The sequence below is a fragment of the Anarhichas minor genome, unplaced genomic scaffold (assembly GCF_050575085.1).
Source record: "Anarhichas minor isolate MPS153535 unplaced genomic scaffold, ASM5057508v1 ptg000028l, whole genome shotgun sequence".
In the NCBI taxonomy this organism is placed as follows: Eukaryota; Metazoa; Chordata; class Actinopteri; order Perciformes; family Anarhichadidae; genus Anarhichas; species Anarhichas minor.
The window spans coordinates 6,391,276-6,410,950 of record NW_027466474.1 but is presented as its reverse complement, the minus strand read 5'-3'; the positions used below and the strand labels follow the sequence as shown (position 1 = coordinate 6,410,950).

Below are 19,675 nucleotides of genomic sequence, written 5' to 3'. Positions count from 1 at the left end.
CCCCTCCCCCTCTCTCTGTTTGAACTCCTACATCCTTCCTCTCTCTGTCTCTTTATCCCCCCCTTCTTCCATCTGTTTATTTTTTTCCACCATCCTGTAGAGTAAAACAGCGAGAATGAGCGATGAAGAGGACGACAGAGAAGAGACGGAGTCCCAGACAGAGAGGGAATCAAAGAGCTCCGCAGAGGAAAAGACAATCCCTTTGTGGCAGATGAAGCTTTTATATATAAAAAAAAAAAAAGGAACTTTCTCCCAATTTCCTGTTGATTTTCTTTGTAGTCTATTTTTCCCCCTTTACTTCCTTTGTCCCAAAACTACACACCCCTCCTCCCTGTACGTCTGCACCACCGTGGCAGATTGTTTGGAATCAATAAAGATGGTTGTTGGCAGATGAAAGTCGAGGGGTGGGACGGTGGCTTGCTAAACTCTCAATTCGCTTCACGCAAATCACCGCCTGCGTCCCGCCGACACGTGACGGCCACATCCTGCAACAGACAGTTAACAACTCGTACAGATGCGCTGTATGGAAAAGCATGATGGCGCTTGCATAAATACACATATGGTGAGTTCTGACAGAGAGCCAGACGGAGTGCATGGGATATTGGACAGCACGGAGACAAAACAGAAACACAGAGAATACAGGGAGGAGAGAGGGAGGATTGATGCTTGTGTTGGGGTCGTCCAAAAAAGGGGAAGGTGTGCAAGTGAAAATTTGGCAGAAGTATTCAGATCCTTTACTCTATTAAAAGTAGTATCCTAATATATTACTACTTAAAGTACAGGTAAAGCAAAAATAGTGTGTTCCGAGTTTGTCACACCACAAAAAATGCATTATAATATATTATTAATATAAAGCAGAAATACTCTTGGAAACTACAGTACAACTACCTCAGCAAAGTACTTACTTACTTTCCAGCGCTGCTGGCAGATGAACAAAGTCCCTCTTTCTGTCTCCTTCACATTCACATGGAAGAAAGCTAAAAAGTAAATGTTGATGTAAAGTGTTCCCTCGTGATGCCCCAGTTCACTGACTCGTATCGCATCCCTAGAAATAATCAAATCATACACACTTAGGAGCCTGTGTGATTCATTTTAATAAGCTTTTGTCATCGTCTCACACACATGTACACACACACACACTGGAATCCCAATATTTAAATAGCTCAGGACACATAACTCATAGCTGATCACAGACAAATAAAGGTCAAGTTAGAGTGCAGCTTAAGGTCACATTTTTCACGACATCACTCTCAATGATTCGTAGGAAAAACAGAGGAACTAATCAACATCTGCAGAAGAGCCAGCGTGCACTTCAAAAAAAGCAATCGTCCATTAAGGAGTTATCTTCCTGCTGAAGGTCTCGATCTGCGACAACAAGGAGGAGGCATCTGTATGTTGAGCGTAGTTTGTATCCACAGCAACCAAATCTGACCAATCCACTCTCTCAGAGTTTACTCTTGACTGTGGCCTCTGTTGGCGGTGGGAGAGAGAGAGAAGACAACAAAAAACTTGTAAAACAAGGGAAGAGAGCACTTTACCTTGGTCATGCAGCAGTTAATAGCATTTGCGCTTTTGGAGCATCTGGTTGCTTGAGAGGGATCTGTTAATGCGGATTAGTCAGTCCAGCATGGCTAAAGACACACAGAAAACATGCAAACACACGCACACGCACACATCAAACAGACAGCCAGTGTAGGCCGGTCCAGGTGTTGGAGACACATAAGGTTTATAGTGGAGACTTGGAGGCCTGCCTGCAGCAGACAGTTCCGGTCCATCTACCAGCCAAGCACCGCTACTGCTCGCTCACTGCTGCTAAAATCTGCTGTACATCCATTAGAGGAGGGACACACCTGTATTTTTGGAAAATAACCTCTTTAGTCAACCAGCCCAGTGTGAAGACGTGAAAGTGTTGATTTCATGCTTCAAGTGAGGAGTTGATGCTGTGTCAGTTTGAAACTGTCGCTTGTTCATAGGTATAAAAATAGGCCCTCTGACTCTAAAGCTGGATGGATTCTTGTTTCAGTATTCGTTATATATAAAATAACTCAGCCAATGCTCTGTGGGTTTGACACCTTTCACTTTCACTTTCACTTCGCAGCTTCTAAGTGATCAAACACTTATTTGGTAAATTCTGTTTGTATGGACACTTTGCCAGATTTCGGTCAATGAGTTCCGCCTCTCTGGGTCTCCACATGGACTGTTTACCTGCAGTCAACCAAAGCCTGCTCGGAAGTGATTGGTTAATACAAGCGGACTAAAAACGGAAACTAGAACGTTTCTGATGCCAAAAACCTTTCATGAAGACAAACTGAAGGGCAAACTGCCTTTTCTTTGACGCCAAATAGAAATCAGCCGCAACAACATTTATATTTTTAATTGATTCATTTGACGCTTATTTTTTCCAAATTCTTGGGTTTGGTGTTGTACAGGAAACTGAGGTTTTTCCAAAATGCTAAAAGGACGAGGCAGACGAACAAAACCAAAATAAACCAGCTTCCCTACCCCGTCTGTGGCATCCAAGCAGAAGATATAAACCCTTCAAAAAAAGTTACAAATATGTAGTCTTGTGTTTTTTAGGCTAAATAATTTCCTAAAACAGCTGTAAGCGAACTTCAGCAAACATTTAGAGGGACCATTTTCAGCAGTGGATTAATAATCACTCAATGCTCTAGTGAGTATTACCGGCAGCAAAACAGTGTATGATGACTCAAAATAAACTACAGCGCCCGAGTTCATGTTGATGAAGGAACATGCCACCAAGTGTGGCTCATTGATATGTTTTTAATAGTTTCTGGAGAACAATGGAGCTCTACGGCAGGAAAACAGATACATCAGGCTTTGGCTAAATACTTGTTGGTAGGGTCAATTGTTGGTTCCGGCATTTTCAGAGGATTTATTGAGGATAAGAAAATAAAGAATACCATCATTATTATCCTTTCAGCTCATAATAACATATTTTATATTAGTGTGAGGTGGCTACTTCTGCTTAGTCATTGTTACATTTTTATCTACAAAACACTTCTCTGTAAACTTCCTTCATATTTAGGTTTTTGTACAAAGTAGAGAGTACAAGGGCATCGTAGTTTGAGATCCCATTATTTTTAGCTATTGATCTCTTCTGAGGCCCCTATTGAAATGAGGGAGAAATCCTTCCCGGTATTGGCCACTACTGGTCGGATCTGTCTGCAAAAAGATCAAAAAATGAAGACTCTTAACCCAATGTCTGTCTGTAAAGCTTATGTGGGAGATACGGCTGCAGAGTTGATTGGATTCTGCTCTTATTTTTAATAGGCTGCTCCTCTTTCCTCTTTTGCTCTTCTTTGACTCCTCGTCTGTCTGGGCACATATGTGAAACACACTTTGTATCTTCAGTTCATGGCGTCTTTTTCATCTCGTCTGCGACTTTTTTGGCAAACGTGTCTTCAAACATACTGAATTGTAAAGGTGAGAAAATGACGTTAAATGCACAATGTCTATGTATAGCCTTGAACTGTTGAGCAGCATGCATATTAATGATATACCGGGTGATATATTTAAACCCCAGAGGCATTTCTCGGTTGCTTCGGCTTTACTGCCACTGAGACCATGAAAACCCTCCTTCCATTTAAAATGAAACACAGCACTCCTTGCTTTAGTTTCAATGTCAAACTTCACTGCATCGGCTTTTCTGTTGTTCATGCTGCAAGATTTTGTTTGTTTATTGTCTTTTATTTTATCAGTTAATGAATAGCTTCTATTTTATGTCACACAACTCTGTAAAATGTAAGTATAAACATGCACAACACTTGATTATTCTAATTGCTTTGTACGGTCTAGAAGCACAGACAGAGGCAGGTTATAAAGACACTAATTCAGATCCATAGTTGTTTACATCGCCAACTTTTTACACTGAGAACATTAGAGGTTAAGTGACCCCCGCTTCCTCTGAATAATTCAGATAAATGTAAGATTTCTACCAGATGAGACGCAGGACCGAGCAGCTGCACAAAACTTGTGGAGGTGAAAATTCGCAGCAAGTTTCTGATTGTTTTGTTGCACTTGAGTTTGGCTTTTGCAGCAGCTGTGTGCCAAACAAAAGCAAAACAGTTTTAAAAAAGCAGAAAGCACGAAAATGGTTGAGACCTCTCTCTCAAAATGTTTCGGAGGCGAGAGGTGAGTTTGATTTATAGCAGCGGTAAAGCAAGACATTAGAGGTTAAGGCTGCAGTTGTAAGACCAATGCTTAATTTGAATAATTGAGTGAATGACTGATCATGTTTAGGAGCCCAGACTGCTTGGCATTACAACACTATCAATCACGGGTGTAATCAAAACAAATGGGTGAAGTCATCATGTCACAGCTCGAGCCAACATAAAATTTACGTATTTACTAAACTTCATTTAACAATGCAGATCAATCTGTAATGATGGCACACAACCTTCGTTTAGCCTTTTTTGAAAAGCAGGTGAGACAGGACTTCCCGATTGAAGGAGGAACCTCGGAGGCTAGAAATGTGGTTGTTTCTTTTTCATTCAAGCCAAACACTTTTCACCTTCAGAGAAAGAGCTTTTTAATATTTTCTTCCTCACCAACTGTTTCCTTAACTAGCTAGCTTGAGGCCAGCAGTGCCCAACACAAAAAGCCATTTAACTGAGGTGCAAATATTTTCAATCCTGGCTGGAGGAAATGTCAAGGTTTCCTCTCTGAATATAGCACTTACATTTCACTCAGGGGTTAAGACTGCCCATCTACAAGCAGACCAAACGTAGTTATTCCTTTTGATAGAGCAAACTACACATGTTGACACACAGCATGCTGGTTACCTGAACAATAAGCTGTCATTGGTCAGGCTAAAGGGGCGGACACAGAAATGAGGGCAAAGCACAGATGACTGGCTAAGAAATGTATGAAAGTTCTCAAATGTCATCTTACACACTGTACTTGGAAAAGAAAGACACACACACACACACACACACACACACACAGATTCTCACTTGCTCACTTTTTAAGAGTGAGATCAGAACAACCGCAAGGCACAGTAGGCAGGTTTTCATCAAAATGTAGCACAAATTTTGACCACATTTTGAGAACATCGGCAAAAGAAAATGCAAGTGAATGCATGTTTCCATCCACTATGCAAATATTAGGAGTTGATTCACCAACATAAGCATTAGGTGGTGCTAACTTTCCAGTCAGCTACCATTATACCGTTGCAGAAGAAGAAGAGGTGCAAAGCGATGATATAATTCAAAGAGCGTATCTCTGTTAGCCAGATCACAAATCTAATTGCAACCGTCTTGGCTCTATGTAAATCCGTGCATGTACTCCTCCATGTACACGTGTTTTGATAACGGATGAAAATATTTAGGAGAAGATTAATAACTTGTGCACCTTAGCAGTTTAGTTAACAATAAAAGTTAAGATTGACGTCGAAGAACTATCCAGCAGCTCACAATTCCACTAAATAAAAAAAAATATATATATATTTCTATATTTCTCTTTAGTCAGGCTACGTGTTTCCCTCTGCTTCCAATGTTTAAGCTAAGCTAAGAACGTCCTGAGTCCAGCTCCATATTTATCATACAGAGATGTGACACGTATCGATCATATAACTAACTCTCAGAAAGAAAGCAAATGAGCAAATTTGCCAAAATGTTCTAACTTTACTATTACGTTGTTTTGTTATTTATGGTTCTAACCCTTAAATGTTTTGTCACAAGCTACTGTCAATAATGAACATGTTTCAAATCCTCATTGTGTCATTCAATCTGGGTATGCATAGTGTACTATAAAATATGTGAATGGCTGTTCCAATAAATACATTCATGACATATGTGTAACCTTGTATCACTATTTAACATTTAACAGTGTTTTAACTCACCAGAACAAATGTCAATTTGTAAATATATTTAATTGATTAAATAAATCAAATAAATCCAAAGAAATATTACGTTTCTCAGGTTTATGCCAATAAACAGAATAGATACATCACATGTGTCAGTATTGTATCTCTGAACATGCTCACTTGTGTGTGCATTTGTGCATTTAAATCAATTGTTAAACATGGGTAGGTTGGAGCCACTGTGCATCTTTATGTGTATTAAAAGGTTTGAAATGTCACTGAATGCATGTGTGTCTGAGGAGCAACGTGTATGTTTTTTGATGCAATTAAACACAATTAAGTGTGCTATATTTACATACTATTATGTGTCTAATGACCCTGGTGTATGTGTGGATGCATGGATGTGCAAATAGCACACGGAGGATGAAGCAGCGTATTTATCACACCACTGTGTGTGAAGTCATATTGAGCTAAGCGAAGCTGTCATCACTGTATATATGAAAGTGCGTATGTGTTGGTGTGTGTGTATGTATGTATGTATGTATGTATGTATGTATGTATGTATGTATGTATGTATGTATGTATGTATGTATGTATGTGTGTGTGTGTGTGTGTGTGTGTGAAAGACTACTCACCAGCAGGGAAGTAGAGCGGGAGGGTCTGTAAATACAGCTCCTTATCCGTCGGCAAGAACACACAGAAGATGACTCTGTCCAGCTGACACACACACACACAATGACCTTTAGTACAAGCATATACAATACACGTAAATTCATCAACAGCAGGAGGGAAACAGTGTAACAGTGTGTGACATTGTGTGGCGGCAATATCAAGAGAAGGCAGCTAATGCATCAGTCCATTACTCCCCTATTAGCTTCCTATTATCATGCCACAACACAGCGCATATTACACTGTGCTGAGAACAGAGTGCTGGAAGTGTACTCTGTGTGTGTGTGTCTGTGTGTGTGTGTGTGTGTGTGTGTGTGTGTGTGTGTGTGTGTGTGTGTGTGATAGAGAGAAAGAAAGAGGTTAGAGAGAATAGAAGTTCCTGTGTAGGATGTGTGTATAAGGGAGAGATAAGTGACTCTATAACTGTGTATTTGTGCATGCCCCTAAGTGTTACACTGTGTGTTGCCTCTTTGGCATAAGGCTGGCAGTCCCCCCCCCCACACACACACACACACACACGCACATAAAGATAATAGCTTTCAAATATTATTAAGACACTGGCAGTGCAGCTATTTTACAGCAATAAACAATCTTTATGCTCTGTGCTCTTGTGTTCTTGAGATCTTTGCAGTCTATAATATTTACATTATATTCTGTAATGCTGGACATACAGTACAGAGCACAGCGCTATATGTAGCCTGATGATTAAAGTTACTGTAGCTACAGTAAAAAAAAGGTTTCCAGGGATATCAGCTCCCCAGTGTACTCCCTATTTCTCAGCCTCTAACAAACAGTATTACCTCCCTAATGTCTCTACAAAGGTTTAGACTTTTCCGTTTTGGTGCGAAGCAGGGCAATTTATAGCCCCGCTGTTTCTATCACTTCCTGCTTGGTGTGGAAGTTTAACTGCCATTGCTCTCAGCAGCCTGCAGCCAGTGTGGTTCAGCCTAATGCTTGTTGCACAATTACCTTCACTCGCCAGGATTTGAATGGAGGCTAAAAGAGAAGATATGGAAATGTGCGGTAAGTAACTACGTCCCCTGGGCTAAGGTTTGAAATCTCTAACCTTCACACTGAGTTGCATCCACTTGTGCAATTTTTCAGCCTCCCCCATTCAAATTAAAGCAAATGCTTTGCGAGGAGAGATGCAAAATGGTCTCCAGAAAAACGGCGGCAGTGGGGAGCTAATTTTTTGTACTATTGTAACAGGGAGCCTGGAGAAGCTAACAATAACATCGAGTGAATGTGCTCTCTCAGAACTGCCTTCAAAGCATAAACACTCTCTTCTCAAACAGAAAGTCTGAGAACAGGAAAGTCTGAGGCCAAGAGTTAGGAAAACATTTTCTAATTTAGTTTGTGGGATTACTGGTAAACTCTGTCATAACCAGCACATCCACTGTTTCCCCATCGGAAAGCCTGTCCAGTGCATATAAGATACCTTTGACAAAAGTCATGTTTTAAAAGGAATCAGCATGAGACTGTAGCTGTAGCTGGTTAAGTGGCTGGAATTAGCCGGCTAGCTCATCTGATCTTATTCATTTTATTGTCTTTAGTTCCTCTGTGCTCGTATCCTTCAGCCTTATTCACATTATATCTGCCTTGTTTGGTTTTAATATCTTTAGTGAAGCATTTCGTAACTTTGTTTAGAAAAGTGCGTAGTAAACTAAATGTATTGTTATTATAAATCAGTTTTTTCGAAACTTTCAGGTCAACTGGGAATCTAACATATAACAATATAACATTTATAAAACTCATGAGCTGCCCAGGATTTTACTTTCTTGCAACAGTTTAGTTGGTGCTTTACGAATAAATGATTCATGGTATTTATTATTACACTTGATGCAGGGTGTTGGCACATTGCCCCGTGTCTTGAGTCCATTTTGTTTGTCTTGCTGGGTGTGTAATTTTCAATTTAATTTTCTATATTACAGCTCTCCAAGCCAGAGTGAGACCAACACAACACTGTGTCAAAAATGCAAAATGGAGCGGGTTCAATTACAGATTAAACCTCCTCTGGTGAACATTCTGCTTGCAAGTAACTCTGTTTCACCATTTTGTTAGTTCAAAGTAAAAAAAAAGAAAAAGAAATCCCCTTAAAAAACACACACAGTGGAACTATTTCTGAGTTTAAAGAAGAGGCGCGCTGATTTGGCTTTCTGGTCTTGTATTCAGCCGTTTAAGTCTTGTTGACTGTTGTCGTCCGCGGTGAGACGCGTTTAATGCTCATTTGGCTGAGCTCGGCGCGGCTGACGGCATCAGTCGACTGGTATTGCTACAGAGACTCTGGAGACGCCAGCTTTAACAATAACATCGTCAACACCCTCTCTGGGAGGTGATACAGCACGGTGGTTAGAGACAAAAAGAACGATTGAAAAGAAGAGTGAGAGGAGACCTGAAGATTAAAGGAGGAAGAGGGGAGGAGAGTTTAGAGCATGTTAACGACTGATTGGAAAGTTTCCTCTTTGTTCTATCCCCCCCCCCCCCCCTCCCCCCTCCCTTCCCCTCTCCCCTCCAGTCATCTGTTCCATCATTTTGTCTGTTCTTCGCCCGCTGTTTCTCCGGAGAGAAAGTGTGTGCGTGTGTGTGTGTGTGCGTGTGTTTTTGTGTTAGTCGGGTTTAGTCCCGCAAGGAGCCAATTAAAACGCAGACTTGGCCATGAGCACGAGAGCCAGAACTTTGGAGTGTGTGTTTAAATGTATGTTTGTGTGCGCGCGCGCGTGTGTGTCACTGTGCGTGTATGTGTTTTCTCAATGCACCCATCTCCTCGCTCCCACCAGAAAACAAACACAACAGCTGTGAAAGGAATAATACCTTGAGGAAATGGGAGGGAAAGATTGCCAATCATGCAGACACAAACACACACGTACACACCTCGTCGTGATGCTCATCCAGATACTCCCGCACAGTTGCTAACGCCTCGTGCACCGCCTGCTCCGGTGGATATCCTGCACAAACAAAAATATACAAATAGTTGCAAGAACAGGTGCAGTGTCAGATCTGGGTGTTTGCATTAGGTCGTTGTCTGCACTGTTTTTATTTTCCACTACTCCATCACTCGGTGCTCTGTGTACTCTCACTCCCTCTCATCCCGACTCGCGGGATCTGGTGCAGACATGACCGATGGAGAAAGGCTTCTTCAATATTCATTCAGCGACCGAGACCTTTCTGTGCTGCGAAATTACCCCCACTGCTGGAGACTCAACACAAAGGCAGTAAAAATGCATCATCAGGCCAAACTCCTCAGCCACAAACAAACACATACTGTGTGATTATACAGTAATTATTCTATACATCAGGAGAGTGTTCAACATGTGAACAAAAGGGGAATACATGGGGGCGCAAATTAGCACCGAACAATGCAGTGTTTTAGCACCAAAAACACAGAGTGCAAGGGATGTAATGTAATCTTATGTTACTCTATATAAATAAATCACTGCTTGATGGAACAGCAACGTTTTCTTTCCATAGATAATGTCAAATAGTGTCATCGCAATAAACTACACTGTGTTTATAACGCACTACTAATAAATAGGCCCTGTAGAAAATGAAAAGGAAAGACATACTGACGGAGATAAAAGATCATCTTCTTAGTTTACAGTAACTTGTGGCACAACACAGGACGTGTTCAATCGTGGTCTTTTCAAGTGCTCAGTGGCCCTTATTGAACCTCACACGTGACTCAGGATGCAAACCCTGGACTACGGTGTCACAATCCTGCTTTCTGTTTGTCCACCATCTACCCCGACCACTTACTACAACTCCTGTGTAGCACAAGAACACAACACTTCCTGAACGGGAGAAAAACAAATGTACAAATGGGATTACTGCATGTAAATCGCATCACAGGTCTTCCCACCTAAACTTTAACGAGGTCTAATCAGCCAGAATGATAGAAAACACATGTGTGGATGTGTCCTGACTTAAATAGCCAGTAGTTGATAAACTGGGATGACTACTGTATGTTTGTAAAGCACGTTCCTCCACAATGGTTCCTCAATTCAATCAACATATATTTGTTTATAAGTGCTTCACAACAGGCTCTGAGGAGGAATTGTTTAAAATCTAGTATTCGCTGGCAGAACTGTTGGCATCTCCCCTCCATTATCTTATAATTACATCAAACGTTGGTTGATACAGTGAGGGGTACCTTTAACAGCTGCTAAATCCATCTCAAATTTAGACAATTTTGTTTCTTGTTTTTCTTAAGGGCGAAAGGAAAAAAGTTTGGATGCACTCTTAAAAAGATGAGCTCAACAGAGGAAGTGACGGAAGTGAGGAAGACACGGATAACACAACGAGTCAATCAGAACTTTGGCCTTTTCCTCTCGAGCAACAGGGGAGAAGTGTTTACAGCCGGCCCTCACACCCAAACGCACCCCAGGGAGTGTTTAAGCACTATCCTTAACTCTCTCCTGCCAGTGTGAAGGGGGATTACAGTCAATCTGACACGATCTCCGGCCTAATCTATCTTAATCTGCCGGTCTTAATCCAAGGCCTTAATCTGAGAACCACCCCTGGGCTGCAGGAGATAATGAGACAAGTGGCGAAGGGCGGCTCAGCACTCCGGGTAAACAGAAAGACTGATACTGGGAACAAGCATGTGATGGAAAACATCCCCGGCAGTGTGTACAGCGTATAAACACAGGAACAAAGAAATACTGTTGTTGGATGAAAATTGATTTTTTTTCTTCTTCTCACTCAAAGAAAAAATATTGAGTATAAAGCCCCGAGAAACACAAACACTTGAGGTACAGCTATGATGATAACAAACACACACACGCACACACACACACACACTGACCGTAGACTCCAGTGGAGATGCAGGGGAAAGCCTGCAGGGTGGAGATGACAAACAAAGTGGTTACAGTCTGTTGTTGATCACATAACAGTCTGCTTTCATCTCACACACACACACACACACACACAGAAATAACTCTCGTCTGGATCTCAACGGAGTCTTTCTCCTAATTGTTTTTACGGCAGCTTTCCTTCTCTCTCTGACTTTCACTACTCTTTAAAGACCAAACTGTCAATCATCTTTTGTTAAGGAGACCTGGTGTGAAATGACATTAACCAGACATTGATAGAGTGATAATAACTGAGACGTGGTGACCATCAATGTTATTATATTTATAATCTTATAATCTACAACATTCCAGTCCTGGTTGATTTGGTAACACCGGTGGTTTCTTTTGGTAACAACAAGTGAGGTTTAAAAATAACCCTGTAATAGAAAAACATCCTAACAAACCACGGCCTGAAAGCAATAATTTACATTGACTGACAAAGTGTTGGTTGGAGAGGTGCTGGAGAAGTAAGAGCCGTTCGCCTGCAGCGCAATGTGGCTATTCCACAATAAAAATCACCTGTTTCAGCAGTTGAGTTAAAAAAAGTATGTCTTAAAACGATTCTCTTAGGGGTCAAGATGCCGCGAACCATGAACCACCAAGCCTCCGGTTCGAATGTTTTCATTGTTGTCTTTTATCCGGTTGGGGACGTTTCATTGCAGCCTCCCTCTCCCTTGTTTCCTGTTCATCTCTCTACTCTCCCTATATAATAAAGGCATAAAATGCCCAAAATAAAATGTAGAAAACAGTCCTCACATGTCTATATGTTCCTTGAAAGCACTTTCATTGTTCTTCCTTTGCATACCGGCCAAAAAGAGATCTCTTCTTAAAGAATTTCAATGTCGTTTCAGTACTAAAAGACTAACTTTGGTGGATATATCTTTGAAGCTAAGATGAGGCTTCAGCCTTAGAATGCTTTTTTACACAGAAAGAAGGATTTTGTCCACCATCACTTACGTTGAAGTTAATTTACAAAGATGCCTTGTGACCAGTATAGACAGCAGGAACTGAGTGAGGAGGTAAGTTAGAAAGGGAAGTCAAACTTGAACAATGAAACTGCTAAATGGTGAGGTAATTACTGAACGTACATTGAATCCCTATTTGTGAAAAATGTCAATGTCAAGTTTCAAAAATGTTTTGTTGTATAAAAATCGTCGGCATTACAACTTCAAGTCATTGAGATCCATGTCAGGCAGGTTCATGGCACACCGCTGGAGTGGAGAATAGCAGCCAGTGAACTTCAAAGCAAATCAAATCTGGCAGATTCTCAAACTGCTGTCAATCCGTGCTGTATGAGCAGATGCCAGGAGTCTCTCGGTGTCTCCAGATCTCTTCATTTCACCAGATTGCAGAGTTGGCAACTCAGGGTGACAGCAGACACAACTCACAGGCTCCTCAAGGCGAAAGGTAAACAGAAGTCAACAGAAGTCAACTAATAACACAAATGAAATATGGGATTTTAGGCTAACCCAATTACTTGACTTGACTTTATATCAGAGTACCAATTAAATCAAGATGTTGTGATTACGCCTCTAAGTTTTTGAAGGTACATTTTGGGCATGTAATAGAAATGAAATGAAAACAATTATAATAAACGCTGTAATTGCTTGTTTGCAACGGAGAAACTTGAAGTGTTTTTAAAGGCTACTCTTGAGGAGTGAAACTACAAACTCTCAGCACTATTCTTTCTTCTACTGTACCGCCGACTGTATTTTCATGTTGCGTTGGTGTTTTTCTTTGATTTGAACACCTCATTCTGCTGTGAAACCACCGCCTGGTGTGCATCATAAAACCTTTTTACGACTCAACAGTCGTACCAGCAGCTCCTGTTCGCCTCTCTCCAACTATCTCCGTCTGAATGTAGTGTCCTTTGAAAAGTCTACATGTGATGAATCTCCTCTCTTTTACAGTCATGACTCCCTCTCTCTCTCTTTTACTTCTTTCCTCTCAGCTGTCCTTTTTTGTTTTTTCTTGTCCCAGTCTTCGGTGCTTCTCTTCCTTTAACCTCTGTTTTGATCTAGTCTCTCAGGTTTCTGCACTCCTTTTTTCTCTCCACCGCTAAAACAAACAACTCAGTATCTCATCATCCTTGCTCTCAACCTTCCTGTTTTCTTCCTAGCAACAACCATCACCCCTCCGTCCTCACCACAGAGCGTGCAGCGTTCTTGGTAGCTGTCGTCAGGCTGTTCTTGTAACACGACCTCAAGGCGTTCTTCTCCTCCTCTCCCACTCCTCCTTGTGCAATCGGGCCCACAGTGTGGATGACATCTGCAGAGACAGCAAGAGATGAGAAGATGAAACACTTCATACTACAGGGTGACACATATGAGGATAGGAAAATATAAGTAAAACACATCCTGAGTTTAATCTCCCCAGTCAAACATCACATGTATTCAGTGTTTATTATGTGGCAGCAATGTTGAAACTAGTCTTTTATCAAAAACAAAACCAAAATGAAGACAAATCAGAAACATTCAGCCTGAATGTTCACATAAATAGTCGATATAAATATTTAGTCCTGAACTGTTTCCCACTAGATGTTATTTTAACATCCATCCCATCGACTAACATTAAAATGTTCATCTGTGCTCATGCTAATTACAAATATAGGATTAGTTAATTTAATTAGAATTAAGTCTAATAATTTAACTGGTATGTTGGCTGACTGACATGACTTAGTTTGGTAGATTAATGCCATATTGATGTCATGTCAGAGTTATCAAGATTTCTAATGTACGACTTGTAAATAGTGTTCAAGTCAACGTCCATCGACTCAGCGCTTAATAATATGGAAGTACCTGAAAACATCGGCCAAAGTCCACCATTCAATTAATAAACTGTCACACAACTGTCCTAAGTTGTCCTGTCTACTATATATATATATGTGGTGTTGGTGTGTATCATCTTTCCTCTGTGTTTGCCTGTGACACAGTCAGACTTTAACTGATGATGTAATCAGCTGTCACACCTGGTCTTTATAAGCTGCCGTTTCCTGAAACCAAACTGCTCCTGATGATGGTTTTCAAGTAAAATCAAAGGCTCGAGACTAAAACAATGCCTCTGTCAAAAGCTTACTGTTATACGTGTTGAATATCAGAGATTCTCTCAGTTGCAGGTGAGGAAAAGTTGTTCTCCCTCAGGCCAGGAAAACAGAAGCAAAACAGGAACCCTCACATCCAAACCGGCTCCTATTGTGAGCATGTTAGGTGGGCCATGTTTTTCACATTTCACCCAGCTGTGTTTTGCCGCATAAACAGACTGAATTCATATTTACATCTTCATTCTTCTTCTTTTTTTGAACAGCCAAGTCTGTAACCAGGGTGCAGACTACATTGCCCTTATCTTATCTCCCATACATAGTAAAGTTATAGCATGAGATGTTAAATGGGAAGCCATTAAGGCACCGCTGTCACTGGTTTAGATGCTGCACGCAAGTCCTTTTAAATATTTAACTGGGCAGAAAACCCTGTGACATCTGTAAAAGAACGTCGTGGGCGTTTGTCATTAATTATGAAGTCATTAATTTGGATCCCAAATAATGTTTTTAGCCAATTAGCCCACAAGGTACCTGACCAAACGGTATCATAAGCTGCCACTGCCAAGAGCTGATGACCTCCAATATGGCTGCCAGAGGATGTATTGTGTCCTCTACTAGCTGATTTTAAATTAATCTCACAAAAATGTTTTACTCTTTATAGAACTACACACGTGTATCAACTTGCAAATCACATTTCCTTCGTGTCTCTCAGCAAATTGACAGCAACAATGCTGTTTCTAATTCTAATAATATTGAATCTTTCCGTGTTTTTCTGTTATGTAGCTGCTGGAACGCCGCATACTTTCTTTGTCAAGTTATTGAATGTATTTCTTTTGCCCAGGTCTCTGAAAAAATGTTTAATTTGGACTAATTGATTCAATAAATGGTAAATGAATTGAAATGTATTGAATGGAAGGCAGAGGAGAGAGAGAGAGAACACAGAGGACCTCACAAACAGAAGCTGAGTGAGAACAGAGAGAAAGGTGGTTTACTCTGCCTCTGTATGCCAACGCCGCCGATACCACACGTTCTGATGAGGCTCAGCGTGTCGCTCTCAGTGTGAATACCAACACTGTGATAAGACCGAGTCAAATCACCACACACACACGCACTGAATAAAATCCATTTCAACAACACGTTTCATTTAGTTTCGAGACTTCGTACAAGGAGCGTAAGGAATAGGGGTGAAATAATCCTAACCCTCTGCAGATCAATCCTGACGCCTTAGTCTTGAATCACGTGATCAGTGATATTACTGGACAGGTCTGCAGTGTGGCCAGATTTTACTGACACCAAACAGCCCAATCAGAGCCTCAAACCTGCACAGTCATCGTATAAGGAGAAGGGTAGAAAAGGAGACCTCACTAACAATGTAACTTTGCAGTACGGCACTGTATTCACCAGAACCAAACTGATATAACAGATATGAACACATGCGATAGCTTTTAGAGGGTCTCACAGAAGTATTAACCGATCAGAATTTAGGATAGGATTTGGAAGTACAGTTGCCATGACGCGTCAGGGAAAGTAAACAGGAAGTTAATTGATTCAGTGAGTTATTCTGTGGGCTACAGCTTTCTTTAGCTTTGGCACATTTAAAAGTATGCCAAATTAGCTTTTATTAGCACCCTTTGGTATGGAGTGAAATTGATCTCAAAATAAAAGAAAAGCAACATATATACAAAGATGCCCATTGCCCGCTTCAGCCCGTTGCTGTGATACATCGTCGTCGCCATGTTTGATTGGGCAGGGCTGGCCTGTAAACAAACACAGGTGAACGGGGAGCTGCCTTTTATCTGGATAAAAATGATTTCTCCACCGATTTCAACGAGTCATTTTTATACTCGAGGGTTTACGATGTTCACACTTTGGCAACCGCAGTTTTGGCCCTGGAAGCTGAAACATGGAACGGATTTCAAATGTTTGTGAGGTTGTGTGTGAATGCATGAAAGTGCGGATGCATGGGGTCGCAGCTATTGCGAATTTGCGCTTGTTTGCCATAAATTCTTAGTGGATTTATGGACGACTGCTTGCGATGGTCATCTGAGATAGTTTTTTCTGGAAAGTGTAAGTCACACTAAATCTAAAAGTATGGGTAGTGTGTCTGTGTGTTCAGATTTGAGTGAGTTATGATGACAGCGGCACTCAGGCGTTTTTATTGCCTCTAAACTACAATAACTAACTTCTTGTTGTTTTTAGACGCTGACATCTACCTGAATATTTCATCTCACCAGTATCACTGCCTCAAGTCTCTCGCCCCCCTTGAGGGCCAGATTTATCTCTTTTACAAAACAAAACAATATGAGGCTAATGATTAATTCGATTAACACACACACACACACACACACACACACACACACACACACACACACACACACACACACACACACACACACACACACACACACACACACACACACACACACACACACACACACACACACACACACACACACACACACACACACACACACACACAGCTAATAAGCCAAAGGCGCTGCAGCCCAAAAGTAGCCCAGAAGCAGCTCTGTAATCCAGCCCTCGGAGGATAGGAGGCCATTAGGCAGAAAGATTTAACACAGTGCTCTGGATTTTTTTTGAAATATGATCTGGTGATCTTATTTCAAAACCATGAATTCATAACAGAGGCATGAAATGTGTTCTTGTGTCCAATTCCCCGACACCCTTAACAGGCTCGTTGGTTGTTAGAATGTGTTGTATCTATTGACGATGGAAATTGTGCCATCTAACCACAATCAATAGAAGATATTTGGTTAGCGATGCAGGATCAGCTCATTACACCCAGATAGTGGAACAGAGCTCTGGGTGTCAGAAACCTATTGTACTGTGTTTTTTCTTAATAACAAAGCCTTTATGATTGAAAGCTGAAAGAGAGGAAACTCTTGGTTCGGAGGAAACTTAGCTTAACTTTTTGTTAAATCTGCTTAAACATGAGTGTGGTAGGAAACATTTTGATAATATGAAATACAGGTTTTACACATACTTTGATACACGTTTAATATCAAAAACCTGCTTCAGTATTTTGTAGTAGGTTATTGTAATAAGAGACATGACCCTCAACCCATAAAGTTAAGTGCAGTTATGTTTTCCTCCTTTGAATATCTAGAGTGGATTTACACTTTAAAGTATTTTTAATCATTCTGCTTTGCTAAAAAAAGAGTGCCTGCTGAAATGCTCTACTTTCCTTTGCATTAACATTAAAATGAACATTACGCAGACTATTTTGATTATTAAAGCTGCATTAACTGACTTGTTTTGGCCATTTGTGGTGAGTTATAAATATAAATAATGACATAATATCACCTTATAAGGCTGATATGGCAAATGTGTTAGAAAACACTTACACAGCCACCAGAAGTGGAATTTTTACAGCCTTTTTGCTGAAAACAGCTGCATTTGAAAATGGCACTGATGAGAACTGTGGAACTGAAAATAATCAGTAAGATCCGTAAACCAAAACAATAAGCTGAAAGACATTAAAAACACTGCACAGAGCGGAAGAGAACCGCATGAGCATCATATTTGCCTTTCTCCTGCTCCTCTGAATACAGCAGCACTTTCAGCAGAAAATACACCTCCTGCAGTCATTAAACTGGAGACGAGGAGCTTTACACCAACGGAAACTTATCAAAAACTATATGCTGGGATGCCTCTGTGTCCCCCTAAGACCAGAAGTGTGTGGATGAAAGAGTGCTCCAAGGACCGATGCTGCTTAAAGTGGAATCCACAGATGTAGATTGAAAGGAACTTGTCTGTGTACTGTGACAGTCCTTCATCAAACTAGTAGCTGATGAAAAAGAGTGCGGCCTCTGAGAAATCACTTCGTCTGGGTGCATAAACCCACACAGAAAGAATAATAAGTGCTGCAATCAAAGCCTGTTTATACATCGACGTGGCTATTTGACACTAATATTCTCCTATAGCATCGATTATCAGAGGTTTATGCTGTGTTGCTTCCTTCATATTGCATGAAAGTGGCGGTGGATATCCATGATATATTGATTTTTCCCTTTCCCTGAATTTGCCCCATTGATGTTGTCCATAGACTATATTAACGCAACATTAGGCTCTGTGAAAGAACAAGAGTGTGAGTGTCAGTGTGGAGACTTGACTACAGCTTCTCAGCATTAATGATCCTCCTGGAAGTCGCATGGGGCTAATTCACACAAACATCTGTAATCTGTAACCTGTAGCGGGAGGATCACTCTCACCCTAACGACTCTCCTCTCAGTCCACATCTCTTCCAAATCTGAGCTCAGTGTCTATGCAGACGCTCCGGCTATGTTAATCCTCCTCCAGACCCTCTTCTCAATGAGCCGACACGGGCCTAAACAACTCCACATCAGGGCGTCCTCGTACCTTAATGACAGCTTAATGTTGCATTTTGTACAAAACTGAAGAAAACCACATGTTACACTGTCACATCAGGAAACAAAACACTGGTTTAAAACTGCCAATTTAAGAGCTCCCAAGAACTGGCTATAAGATGAATCACTAATGTGATTCACCACATGGTGAGCAGAGCAACATTTGTATTTATAGTGTATGAGAAAGCTGCTCTTTAAATAGCAGCATACACAGATTGAAACGTGAATTTGCGGATGAAACACTCACAGAAAAACGGGCGTAATTACCGTGGTCAGACATGAAGACACGCATGAAGGAACGCATTCAAAGAACAGTACAAACTCAAAATGAGTACAGTGTAATCCTCATACAGCAGTGAGGGACTGTTCATGTTGTCACGTTTGTGGGCCAGGTTCACAACTCGGTCGACTCGTGTGTGTGTGTGTTTTTAATGTGTGTGTATTTTAATGTGTGTGCGTGCAGTACTGTGCTGGTGCGGTTCAACAGTGGGTCACTTGGTGGTCATTCAACTACATTCATCTGTCACTGCTACACTGTTTTCAAATTGTCACAGACACACACACACACACACACACACACACACACACACACACACACACACACACACACACACACACACACACACACACACACACACACACACACACACACACACACACACACACACACACACACACACACACAGTACAGGCAGTGTTTCTACTAAAACTGAATTGTAATCTATGATTGGTAATTGTTCCTCATTGCTAACCCAATTATCTGTTCACTGCTGTTTCCTCCCTCTCCATCATCTTTCCACCTCTCTGTGTCTCCATCTCTTTTCCCCTCCATCCATCTCTCCTCTCACTCTTTTCGTTTCCCTCTCCACGTCCTTTGTCGTCACTCCTCCCCCTGCCTCCCTCCCTCACCATT

The 19,675-nt window shown here is 41.1% G+C and overlaps 1 protein-coding gene across 4 annotated transcripts in view; it reads right to left on the bottom strand.

Moving 5' to 3' along the window:
* Positions 1-1,076: 1,076 nt before the first annotated feature.
* macrod1 (mono-ADP ribosylhydrolase 1) overlaps positions 1,077-19,675 on the bottom strand; it is a 93,489-nt gene continuing 74,890 nt past the window's right edge. For 2 of the 4 annotated variants that reach the window (XM_076104030.1, XM_076104027.1), the window contains 5 exons: positions 13,484-13,605; positions 11,292-11,322; positions 9,362-9,435; positions 6,457-6,538; positions 1,077-1,470 (listed from right to left, as the gene is read on the bottom strand). In XM_076104030.1, the coding sequence (XP_075960145.1) occupies positions 1,445-1,470; positions 6,457-6,538; positions 9,362-9,435; positions 11,292-11,322; positions 13,484-13,605 (335 nt within the window). In that variant the 3' untranslated portion in view covers positions 1,077-1,444. Of the gene's footprint in view, positions 1,471-4,699; positions 4,728-4,802; positions 4,830-6,456; positions 6,539-9,361; positions 9,436-11,291; positions 11,323-13,483; positions 13,606-19,675 lie in introns of all 4 variants that reach the window. The other 2 variants (XM_076104029.1, XM_076104028.1) reach the window with 2 other exon arrangements.